This window comes from Ochotona curzoniae, unplaced genomic scaffold, assembly GCF_017591425.1.
Source record: "Ochotona curzoniae isolate NIBS_2020 unplaced genomic scaffold, NIBS_Ocur_1.0 contig_430, whole genome shotgun sequence".
NCBI classification, from domain to species: Eukaryota; Metazoa; Chordata; class Mammalia; order Lagomorpha; family Ochotonidae; genus Ochotona; species Ochotona curzoniae.
Window position 1 is genome coordinate 26940532 of NW_024466219.1, and position 13247 is coordinate 26953778.

The 13247-nt window shown below is 37.0% G+C and overlaps 1 protein-coding gene across 3 annotated transcripts in view; it reads left to right on the forward strand.

Moving 5' to 3' along the window:
- MARK1 (microtubule affinity regulating kinase 1) overlaps positions 1–13247 on the forward strand; it is a 124704-nt gene that overhangs the window by 87790 nt on the left and 23667 nt on the right. For all 3 annotated transcript variants that reach the window (XM_040985319.1, XM_040985320.1, XM_040985321.1), the window contains exons 7-9: positions 3890–3946; positions 6146–6382; positions 6472–6591. In XM_040985319.1, coding sequence (XP_040841253.1) covers positions 3890–3946; positions 6146–6382; positions 6472–6591 — 414 coding nt within the window. The remainder of the gene's footprint in view (positions 1–3889; positions 3947–6145; positions 6383–6471; positions 6592–13247) is intronic.

Here is a 13247-nt window from a genome sequence, read left to right on the forward strand (position 1 = left end):
ATTCCATGGATGAGAAAGAAATTGTAAATACAGTTCCCTTTAAAATAGAGGAGAGAAATCTTAAATACCTAGGAATTAAGCTAAGTAAATATGTGGAAGACTTCTATGATGAAAACTATAAAACATTAAAAGGGAAATAGAAGATACTGAAAAATGGAGAAACCATGTTCCTGGATTGGCAGGATCAACATCATCAAAATAACCATATTACCAAAAGTAACATACAGATTCAACAGAATCCCAATCAAAATCCCAACAACATTCTTTCTCAGAAACAGAAAAGATGATGCATAAATTCATCTGGAATCACAAAAGCCCGTGAATAGCCAAAACTTTCCTAAAGAATAAAAACCAACCTGGAGGAATCACAATCCCAGACCTCAAGACATGCTACAGAGCAGTGGTTAACAAAACAGCCTGGTACTGGTACAAAGACAGAGATCAGTGGAACAGAATAGAAACACCAGAAGGGAACCCACATGTGTATAGTCAACTAATCTTTGACAAGAAAATGGAAAACAATCCAGGCAAAATCCTGATCCATTCAACAAATGCTGTTGGGACAACTGGATAGTAACTCACAGAATAAAGAAGCAAGACCCACACCTGTCGCAGTATACAAAAATCAGCTCTAAATAGATCAAGGACCTAAATCTACACCCAGAAACCATCAAACTATTAAAGGAAAACATAGGAAACACTCTCCAAGATATAGGAACAGGGAAAGACTTCTTAGAAAAGACACCAAAAGCAAAGGCAATCAAATCCAAAATGAACAAATGGGACTACATCAAACTAAAAAGCTTCTGTACAGCCAAGGAAACAATTAACAAAGTGAAGAAGCAACCAATAGAATGGGAAAAAATTTTTGCATACTACACAGGTAATAGGGAACTAATATCCAGGATTTACAAAGAGCTTCAGAAACCCAGGAACAGTAAAAAGAAACAACCCTGTAATAAAATGGCCAAAGGAAATGAACAGACATTTTTCAAAAGAACAGATTCAAATGGCTAACAGACATGTGAAAAGACGCTCAGGCTCCCTAGCCATCAGAGAGATACAAATGAAAAAGCATATTGCGGTACCACCTAACTCCAGTGAGACTGGCCTACTTTTAGAACTGAACTAACACCTGCTGGCATGGATGTGGGGAGAAAAGTACCCTCCTTCACTGCTGGTGGGAGTGTAGGCTGGTACAACCACTATGGTAATCAGTATGGAAAGTGCTTGGAGAATTGCAAATAAATCTGCCATATGACCCAGCTATCCCACTCCTAGGAATATACGCAATAGAAATGAAATCAGCATGTGAGAAGGGGATCTGTAATCCTGTATTTGTAGCAGCAAAATCTACAATTGCAAAGACATGGAAACAATCCAGATGTGCGTACAAAGAAGAGTGGATAAAGAAACTGTAGTACATCTACTCCATGGTATATTATTCAGCTATTTAAGAAGAATGAAATTATGCCATTTACAGCTAGATGGTCCAAACTAGAGACCATTAAGCTCAGTGTAATGAGTCAATCACAAAAGAACAAATATTATATGTTCTCTCTAATATAAGGAAACCATCATGGAAAGTTTAACTTCAATAAGCCAATCCATACTGGGTTTTTATTTTTGGGGGGCTGCATCCCATGTGTTTTGATGTTTTTTATTTCAGTTTCATTTATTCCAAATACTTTCTTTTTCTTGCCGAACTCATCACTGGCTCATGGATTAAACAGTGGCATTATTTTTCCCAAGAGTCTTTTGTGTTTCCTTCTTGTCACCCATGTGTTGGTTACTCAGTGGCGCATTTTTTCATGGTGCTGTAATTTGTTGTTGTTGTGGCTGTTGTTCTAATTCATACCAGTTGTTGACTTTGTTTCATAGCTTCTCATTTATGGAAATGTATAGTGATGGAGTACTGGGGTCTGCCATATCCAGATGTAGGGGTACAATGCAATATGCATTCCTTCTTCCAAACAAAAGATGAACTCCCAATGCAACTGTTGGAAATGTGTAGACAATGGGATGCTGGACTATCTGACATTGTCTGTACCAACAATGTCGGGGTACACTTAAATAGAGACTGATGGAATTATGACTCTTTATGAAAGACTATACCACAAAATTCAAAAATTCAAAATAAAAATATAACAAAAAATTAAAATATTGCTGTTCTTCAAAAATAGCTTAGATAAAATAGCACCTACTCCAGGAAGCATCTCCACAAGTAATTGTTTTTAGGAGAAGTGTTTGAAAGACAGAGTTCCAGAGAGAGGAGAGACAGAGGAAGAGATCTTCCATTCACATTGATTTCCCAAATGACTGCAGTGGCTGGGACTGTGCCATGCCAAAACCAAGAGCCTGGAACTTCTTCCAGGTGTACCGTGTGGGAATAGGGGCCCAAAAACTGGAGCCATCTTCTGCTTTCCCAGACACATTAATGGAGAGCTGAATCAAAAGTGGAGCAGCAAAGACTGTTGCCCATATGGGATGCCACCACTTCAGATTGAGCCTTTTACCTACTATTCCACAACACTGATTGCAAAATTATTCTTTACTTTCTATGGTACTCTCATTTCTTTTATCTCTGCTTCTATGTTCTTGCTTGTATTACAAGTATTTCACATACATGTTTTCGCTTTTTAATCAGATTGTGACCCTCTGTAAGGGTAGGGCTCATGCAGTGTTCATTTTTTTATTCCTCTAGCAACTAGTACATTTTCTTTCATGTACCTGGTACTTGATAAACTGAATGTTGATTATAAAGTGTTTAATTGACTTATATATTACTCGTATGTCTGGAAATTTGTCTTGAATTTCTATCTTCACTGTCTTTTAACTTTTTTTATATACATTGTAAATGTTAGCTTTACTTCTACTTTGATATTTTTCTATCCATGTTTCTGTTAGGATGGTCATGCTTTACCTTAATTTTAGACTAAAAAATAAAATCATTTTAATCTCCATTTTTAAATGTCTAGCCACCATTTAATTTTTTAAACTATTTGTACTTAACTGAATCTATAGAAGTGAATGTTCTGCTGTGCATTAAAATAGTTATACTCCTGCACATCAGGTATACTAATGCATACAAAATAGCTCTTAACTAGCAGTTCTTTTCATTTTTACATTTTATGTAATAAAGAATTATGATAAATTATAATCTGTTTTTCACTTGTATTTTTGACATTTTCAGAATTGAGTTCTTTCCTGTTCACCCCTTATCCCTTACAGAACCCTATGTAAAGATGAAAAATTATACTTACATACAAAATGTAGTCACAGGTGCAGAGTGCTTTGCCCAACTGAATTATTAAGAGCTTGAAAATAAAATATCATTTTACCCTCTTGTGATAATTAGGTTTCTTTTTAAGACTCAAAATTTTCCTGTTTATGTGTAAATCAATATAGAATAGTGATGAATACTTCATTGATAAGTTCTTAGTAAATTGGCCTCACCAAAGAAACATGCCTTGAACATACTTTCTGTAATTAATAGGACAGAATTCTGCCTTTTTAACTTGAGCCATCTTTCTTGAAATACTGATTTGCATGTGCCAGAGCTCTTATTTGAACACTGTGATAAAGCGACTGACCAAAGCTACAAATATAACACATTCATCTACTCAAGGGAGAAATGTTACAACCCCCAAAAATCTTTACATAATCTAAGAAATTTTTTGTATATTACTTTTCAGTATTTTCTACATTAAAAAGCATAAGCTCTATCACCATCGTGTGTGTAATTTTCTTAACTAAGAGAATAGTAAAATTATTAAATATTACTCCAAATTCAGAATCAGTAATTTGCTTCAATTGTTAAGAATTACAAAAAAAATCATATTTCTACTGCAAAATAAATTTGACTTTCTTGCCTCAATTTTTATTTCAGATTGTATCTGCTGTTCAGTATTGTCATCAAAAGTGCATTGTTCACCGTGATCTTAAGGTAAGCCACTGCTTTTATAATCCAAAGCTTAGTTATTATCAGATATTATCAGATATTTAATATTAGAGCAACCTTGTGGTTATCTGATTTTGCTAGGTCATGTATAAAGTAATTCTTTTTACTTAATTCTCACAACCACTTCATGAAAGGCAATATTTTCACTGAGTAAATAAATAAAATGTGATTAAGGTGTTTTCTAGCATCAAAGGGTGGTGGATTTGTTCACTAATTAGCTTGTTTGAACAGACAGATGTGAAATTTTGCACCTAACCTGAAAGCTTGAGGTTCCTTTAAGTCAGAAGCAAGATCCAGCTTTGTCTGATGTAAGAACTAGTGTTCAGTGCACCCATTAAGGCTCCAAGATGTAAGGAAAACTTTTAAAAGTTCATAATAGCATTAAATGCATGGAATTAGCATAAACTAGCATACTTAGAATAAAATGTATAATAGTGAGGAAGTGGTTCTGACCAAAAGTTTTCTCCCTGGTTTTGTTTGATAATGAAATGTTTGTCTCTTTCTTTTACTCAGTTTTTCCACGGATAGCCTGAATTACTGTCCACCTACAAGTCTGCCTTCCTTTTATCCGTTTCTTTTCTTTTTTTTTTTTAACCGTTTTTTCTTTTTCCATTGCCTCTTGTCATAGGAACACTAATTTATACTCCATTTCAAACCTTGTCCTGAATAGTTGTTAGTGACTAATCCTGTGTTTTGCTCCTTTTTTCTGAGCATACAAATTTTCTGCTGCCCTACACTTTTCTGTTTCTTAGTCATCTGTCTCTGGTATTTTAAGAAGGAATCCGATCCACAAGGAAAGGAGGAACATTTCCTCATCTCCTGTGTTTAGCTCTCGTATCACTTCATTTCTCCTGTGAAAAATCTTTAAAAATAAAATAATAAAATAAAATAGGTTCTCTGTCCAGTCCCGTGGAGAAATTTTCCTTGTGTGCTCCAGGGAACCCCAGACTCCTCCCCACCCTCCCCAGTCCTGCCATACAGCTCTTCTTCTTTGAGGCATAAGTGCTGTAATAACCATCAGACAGCTTGAGACAGACTGAAAAGCCCAGCTTAATCGCAAGTGACCCTGGAAATTTACAGTGACCAGGTTCTTACACAAAAACATCAAAATAATCTGGTTTTTGTCATGCAGTCTACACATTATCTACTAGAAATGTCCCAAATGTGTGTGTTTCCATTATATTTATGCCACAAGTAGCACCAGAGATTTAATTGCATGTTTTGTTGTTAAATGTATTCCCTATTGCCTAAAGCAAAGTGAAGACAAAGTGTCTTAAATTGATAAACACACACAAAAAAAGACAAGACAAGGAGGCATGGAGGAAGAAAGAAACACACGGTAGATGTTATACCCGCTTCCATGGCTGTAGGTCCCTCCACCTAATAGGAAATTCTGGTTTTCGTCTTATTTTACTGTTTTGGAAGACCTGAGAAAACATCTACAAAGTGACTTATAACTTGGTTAGTCTCTTGTAATAGAATTTGAAACAGAACATGTACACATGCCACTTATTGAATTATTTGTATTTACAAAACACATTTAGAATTTTGTCTTTGGGTGCTCCTGTGTTAGGATTTTGGCAGCATCGATAACACAGTATTCAGTACTTTCTATGCAGCTACCTGCAGAAGAGAATCCAGTCCTAGACAGCAAGAGGAAGCCAAAAACAGACAAAATCTAATAGAAGTTGTCTTATGTTTTGTTTTCCTTAAACAGTACTTTGTTTTACAAGAGAGAACAAAGCAATGATTTCAGTTACTCACACACTCCTGTTATTTAGATAAGCCCTTGATACTCTATTAAATGACCCTCCTTTGGGTGAAATTGTTCAGTCCAAAGAAGACTGCTGTCAGGTTAGCTTACTTTCTGTGGGCCATATACAAGTACACTCCCAGCATGTTTCTCATCTGTGAAAAATAGATTTTTAAATGACTTCTCTTGAATAGTTGCAGTGTGTATTTAAATGAGACCTTTCTTTTTCCAGGTGTTAAAATTCAGTCGTGCATAGATGTAATTCTTAACAGTGTCACACTGAAGTACCACACTGGACTTCTGAACTTAGTATTCAATTTAAAAATTAAAGCCAAGGAATGTGTTGAATTTGGGATCTGCAACAATTCTGACAAATATTTGTTACTTTGCGTAGGCTTTTTACATTGTCCTTTTTATTATTTTCCTCTTAGGCTGAAAATCTTCTGCTTGATGCTGATATGAATATTAAAATTGCTGACTTTGGTTTTAGTAATGAATTTACAGTTGGGAACAAATTGGACACGTTTTGTGGAAGCCCACCCTACGCTGCTCCGGAGCTTTTCCAAGGGAAGAAGTACGACGGGCCGGAAGTGGACGTGTGGAGCCTTGGCGTCATTCTCTATACGTTAGTCAGTGGCTCCCTGCCTTTTGATGGCCAGAATTTAAAGGTATCAGCTACATTTGTTGTTAAGATGTTTACCCACCGACACAACAATTCCAAAAGCCAGTTATATGTGCTTTCTCACACCTTCTTAAGGAACTACGGGAGCGAGTGTTACGAGGGAAGTACCGTATCCCCTTCTATATGTCCACAGACTGTGAAAATCTGCTGAAGAAATTGTTAGTGCTGAATCCAATAAAGAGAGGCAGCTTGGAAGTAAGTAATTATTACACTTAAAATTTGATAAGCTATTCCAGAAACTGAAGGACATTTTTGTCCGTTTTTTGGGAGAACTGCCATGCCATTCAGTTTGCCTTTTATTAGACCTATAGTAGCAGTATTAAGTGAAGATGACATAAGGACAAAATTGACTTTTAGTTGAAGAAGGAGAAAAAACACCTAACCTTTGTCAGGAACTGCTTGGTTGAATTTTCAGTCAGTAGGAATTTTAAAGATAAGAGAAGATAGTAAAAAGTGTAATCCAGTGAGTGCTTCCTGGTTATATCTGAAGTTGGTGACCATTCAGCAATGTAATAGAAACCTCTCAGTAGTTGTACAGAGCATCGATAAATATTTAAGGAGAACAAATTAGAAATGATTATTTCATTTGTGACATGTTGTGTTAATCTACATATATTCCATATGTGAGGTTATTTAGAATAGAAACAGTTATTAATGTGTTAAATGTGTTGGAGCCAAATATTAACAGAAGTACTATAAGCAAGATGTCTAACCATTTTCCCCTCTGACACTGCAATCAGAAAAGCCTGTTTTAGCTGTTTTGCCCATCTGTATTTAAGAGTGGTGTTTTGCCCTATACTAAAGTCATTTGCAAGGATCTAGCATGCTTTTTTCATTGGTGCTCTTTTGCATGTATTCTTTTATTTGCCATAATAGAAAGGGTGGAAAAGTCAGAATTAACCTCATTTAAACTGTACTTTTTTAGTGTCAAAATGGGAATTTATGGCACAGACTCCATTCTGGTTAGGAGTGAGCCATTCCTGAGTACAGAGTTCTCAGGTTAGTTAGGCCTTTGCAATTTCCTTTCCACAAGTTGTTTTGTTTGGATTTCTTGTTTGTTTGTGTTATTTAAAAATGCAGTATGCTCTGATGAAAGTTAAGGGGTGGTGACTTCCACTGGGAAATTGTTTTGAATAGTTTGCATCAATTGCAAATCCCCACCCCTTTTAAAGTGAATTGTATGTTTAAATATGATCAGTTCCTGGTTGTGTTTTTTGTTTTCCTGCAAAGAAAAAGGCTATTTTAGAAATGCTGTGATAGAGAACGTGTGTAGCAAGAGGTCCACTTGTTTGCTATTCCTTTTCTAAGCTTCATTATAAGTGACAGTGAGACCGTTGAAAAGAGAATTGTTGACTTTCATGACTTCTAAACTTGCTGAACTTAAAGAACATTAGGCTCTCAATCCTGCTTTATCATGCACTAGTATCCTGGGAACCCACTTTATCTGAGTTTCATTTATTAAAACACCCAGAGGTAAAACAGTAGTTCAGCTCATAAACAGAGTAAAAAGAACATGCAAAAATTATTGGGAGAACTAGATCTTACAAGGATGGTTAGTTGATAAAATGTACTTCTCTCTTAAAGATGGTTAGCTCACAGTAGCCAAATACTTTAGTCATTTATTCTTAGCATTATAATGCTGAGAATTATAGTATTAGAATGGAAAAAGCTGCATCATTCTTTTTTTAATATATATGTAGATTATTTATTTATTATTTTATTATTTTACTTCTTTATTATTATCATTATATGATACAGTCCCATAGGCCCTGGGATTTCCCTCACCCCTTCCCTAAGTCCCCCTCCCCCTCACTGAGATCCCCTATATTATTACTGTAGTATAGTTCCTCATAAACGCTCGTAAGTCCATCATTGTGGGCATGGACAATGGCAGAGTCCAGCATTCTATTGTCAAGATATAGTTAATAGTTTCATTGGGAGTCCATCTTTGTCTGGAAGTAGTGATGCATACTGCATTGTATCCTCATATCTGGATATGATAATCTCCATTACACAGTTACTATACATCCCCTTAAAGGAAAAGCCACAAAACAAAATCAACATAGGAAGAAAAAAAAAACTTTAAAATGCCATGAAGTTAAATACCATGCTACTGAATGACTAATGTGTCACTGAAGAAATGAAAATCAAGAACCTTCTAGAAGAAAATGATGTTGCTGTATGTTCTATGAGTCAGTGAAGAATTTAATAAGAGTTTTTAAGAAATGAAACTAAAAAAAATAAAACCGTAAGATATAGTTTCCACTGATCTTTGCTGGTGAGGCAACAAATAGAAGGGTTTTGTTTTTTATTCCAGTCTACTTATCTATTATGTTTGGTAAGTTTAATCTATTTACATTCAGGATTGGTATGAATGCATAGTAATTTTGTCCTGTCAAAATTACCTAGCAATGAGTTAGTTGTTCATTCATATAGTCTTCTGTTGTTCTTTTACTGGGATGTTCTTGACATTTGCCTTTGGTTTTGCTGGGTCCCATTCCTCTTCTCTGTCAGGAGAACATCTTTAATTATCTTTTGTAGGGCAGGTTTGGAAGAGGCATATTCTTCCAACTTTTCTTTCCTGTAGAAGAATTTTATTTCATTTTCAAAGACAAAGGAAAGTTTTGCTGGGTACATTATCCTGGAATTTTTTGCTTTTAGAATCTGGAATCTCTTTGGGCCCATAGAGTTTCCTGTGAGAGGTCTTCTTTGAATTTAATTGACATTCGTTTATATATCAGTTGATTTTTTTCACATGCATATTTAAGGATCTTTTCCTTATGTTGGATTGAAGGGAGCTTGATTATCATATGTCGTGGTGAAGATCACTTTTGGTCAAACCTGTTGAGAGTTCTGTGCCCCTCTGGGATGTTGTTTCTCAGTTCTCTCTCTAGATTAGAGGAATTTTTCCTTATCATTTCGTTAAATACATTTTTAAACCCAGCTTCTCTTTCTGTGCCTTCTGGAACTCCCATGACTCTTATATGTGGCCTTTTAATAGTGTCTTTCAGCTCTTGATTTTTTTTTTTTAGCTTGACCTGGCTCTGCCTCCAGTTTTTTGTTTGTGACAGGAAATGTCTTCCAATTCTGAGATTCTTTCTTCTGCCTCATTCATTCTGTTTTGGAGACTCTCCACTGTACTTTTAATTTATTCCACTATATTCTTATTTTCTGACATATCAGCTTTCATTTGATTCATTCCCAGTGTGACATATTCCTTGAATTCTTTGGACTCCTGTATTACATGCTTCTCGTTATCGATAAGCTTTATAACAAGTGTTTTGAATTCTGTATACCCCATTTTCTCAATGTTTTCCTCAGGTAGCTCCAAGGTTGGCAAAGACTTTTGCTCCTTTGCAGGGGATTCTTCAGTAATAGTCATTTTGCCTTTGTCTTTCTTTTGCTCTTAGTCATTACAATTCTGGTTAACAGATTCTTCTCCTTGGGGCAGGTTTGTAAGCTCTGTCACCCACAGGTCTATAATTCAATTTTACCTATTGCAGTTGGTACACAGCTCTTTGTTTGCAGTCACTCATGCCACTCCCTCCAGCGAGTTCCAGGTCTGGCTTCTTATGTTATATTTACACCATGATCTCTGTAGCCCCAGCTCCTGGCTCACCAGTCTTCACCTCCTGTGATGCCGTGCTGAGGCTGCACTGTTTTCTGTACAACCTTTCTCCCACCTCAGGTTGGAGCAGTTCCTGGAATTAGGGGAGACACCGGGTGTCCTAAATAGCTAGATTGTTAGTGGTGCTGATCTTGCCAGATGCTGTTGGCCATAGGTCTGAGGGTCACACAGATGTGTTTGACCTGTAAGATGCCAAAGTCAGTATTCTTTTCCCTATGGAACCAATGCATTGCACTGAGCTCAGTGATTTTGTTCCAGCTCGGTGCGTGTGCAGCTCACTGTTGTCCCTGCAACTACCACTAGAGTTCTTGATCTGCTGGCCTGTCAGATCTGAAGGCTGCCCAGACCTATTTTGGGTGGAACCTTTAGGGTGCCACATTGTTGCAGTTCACAGAGCTAGAAGTGAGTTCACTCCCAGCTCAGTGTATACACAATCATGTCTCATACCCTTTGCCTCCCTACACAAGATGACGCCCAATTTAGCTCTAGGGGCCAATCTGGGCTGTGAAATCCACCTTGGACCACCCATCTAGGACTTGCCACTCTGTCTCTGCTCCTGGTAAAATCAAACAGACCAGCAAGATGGACAGTTCTTTGTCCGGATTCACCTCCTGAGCTCCTGGTGAATGCCCTCTGACCCCCACCCATGCTGCCTGAAGAGTTCCAGCCACCAGTGCAGTTCAGATCACTGCTCGCTGAATGCTACTGGGGTATCAGTCACTGCCACACCACACCGCTGTGTCTGTTGCCTTCCCCTGTTTCCCATATTATTATTGTTAAAACATGTGCCCATCAGAAACTTTAGTTGGTATAATTGAATATAGTCTGGAACCTCATGTTCCAGCTTATCAAAACTGATTTTTCAGACACAGAAGTATGAGTGTGTGTGCAAAGTATTCTTTAAAAAAGCACTCTTCTTACTCCAAGCATGAAGAAATTCCTTTTGAGGGGCAGGCATTTGACGTGTCCCTTAAGCTGCCTGTTTCTCATAGCAGAGCACCCGAGTTTGATGCCTGGCTTAGGTCCTCAGTTGAGCCTCGTGCTCATTACTTCAGTGTTTCCATCTGTTCTTTTTGCTGCATTGAAGGAGTGATTTAGCTATTCCCTGCCTATTGTGCATCGGAATTCTTTCTTTCTTTTTTTTTTCTGCAAAAAAATAACACAGTATACTTGTTTTCACTCTTGGAATATTTGTTTAGATAAATTTTCTAGAGTGGAATACTGGGCTAAAGGATAGAGAACATCTGTATGTGCACTATCCAGGGCTTTTCAGTACAACCATTCTCCACAGTTTGGTTCAGTATTGAATGTAAAAATTTTTAGTGTGGTGTTATAGCTGCTTTAATTTGCATTCCTTTTCCTAGTTGCACACCTGAAAATTATTAATGATTGAATTGGCTATGCTCCTTCATATATTGGCTCTCAAGTACTTGTTTTAAAGGAGTGGTGAGGGCCAGGCACGGTGGCCTACAGCTAAAGTCCTTGCCTTGAGCGTGCCGGGATCCCATTTGGTTGCTGGTTCTAATCCCACCAGCCCTGCTTCCCATCAAGCTCCCTGCTTGTGGCTTAGGAAAGAGTCGAGAACGGACCAAAGCTTTGGGACCCTGCACCCACTTGGGAAACCCAGAGGAGGATCTGGGTTCCTGGCTTCGGATCAGCACAGCACCGGCTGTTGCGGTCACTTAGGGAGTGAATCATCGGATAGAAGATTTTTCTCTCTTTATCTCCTCCTCTTTGTATATCTGACTTTCCAATAAAAATAAATAAATCTTTTTTAAAAAATTAAAAATTAAAGTAGTGGTAAGTCAAACTTGTAGATTTTTATCAGCCTTGTACCTGTTAACCCTGTTAACGTGAACTATTTCCTACTAATTGACATTTTTTTAAAGAAGTGCAACTTCTGTGTTTTTTCAGTATTGCTTGACTATCATAAATTATTCATTAGAATAGCCATGCAGTCTTTTTTCTCTATATACTTTGTTATTGCAGATATTTGATTTATAGGATGTCACAATATGGCTATTTGTTCTTAATTCATATACTTTTTCTTGCTTCTGAAGCATACTTGTGTATTTTATCATTTATTCTCCATGAAAAATATAGTTAATCAAAGTTTCATTTCTCTTGGCTTACCCTGTAGTTGTTTCATTCTAAACATCACTTACATAATTTTTCCAGACTGTGTATATGTATATATGAAAACTATCAGCTTTTCCTTACTGCACTGGTTGAAAGGGAACAGTACCACACAGGATCTTCAAAGGGTTTATGTTTCTTGTGGTTGTTTATTGGAGGTGTTTCCTCCATTTATGAAACTGTTGATATACCCATTTTCTTTATTATTGGTAAGAAACTGAAAGCCATTTCTGCCTTCTGCTCTGTGTACATCTTTCATTTCTCTAGCTCTTAGCCAGTGTAGAGGAACTTACCTTTCGAAATAATGCAGAATGGGAGCCTGAAGTGCAGCTCCCCCAATTGCCCTCTGTCATTAACCCTTCCACGAAAGTATGTTTAATGCCTGCTTTTCCAGCTGCTGCAATAACCTTTAAGATCTTGTTTATGCAGTACAAGTAACAGTAAAAAAATTAATTTTTTAATGATAATAAACATTTTTACAGGAAAGATAATCAAGATATAGTTTGGGAAATATATGATGTGCTTTCCAAAGATTGAAAACATTAAGTCAAAATATGCCCATCTGGCTATCCTAAACCCCATGAGTTTTTAAATGTGCACTTAAGTATAGGATGCTTCCTATAGTTGATTAATTTTTTATAATTCATCTGAAGCCCTTTTGCCAGTATTTCTCTGTTATTGTGAGCAAGTGGTCATTTTTGTTCATTGACAATAACATTGCCTTTGCTTAATTTGGAATGTGTTTGTCTTCTTTTGAGCTGTGTGAAATGAAATCTGAAGTGGGTTAATTTATTCAGCTGGTTTCTCTGTCTAGCGCAGTTTGTTGGCCTAGTTCTTTATATCCTGCCTGAAGCCGCCCAGACTGGGGTTACAGGAGCTCTTGCCTGTCACTTCAGAAGGTTTCTTCCTTGACTTTTTTTTTTTTAAGATTTATTTTATTTTTATTGCAAAGTCAGATATACAAAGAGGAGGAGAGACAGTTCTTCCATCCAATGGTTCACTCCCCAAGTGACCGCAACAGCTGGTGCTGTGCCAATCTGAAGCCGGGAGCCAGGAGCTCTTCCAGTCTCCCACATGGGTGCAGGGT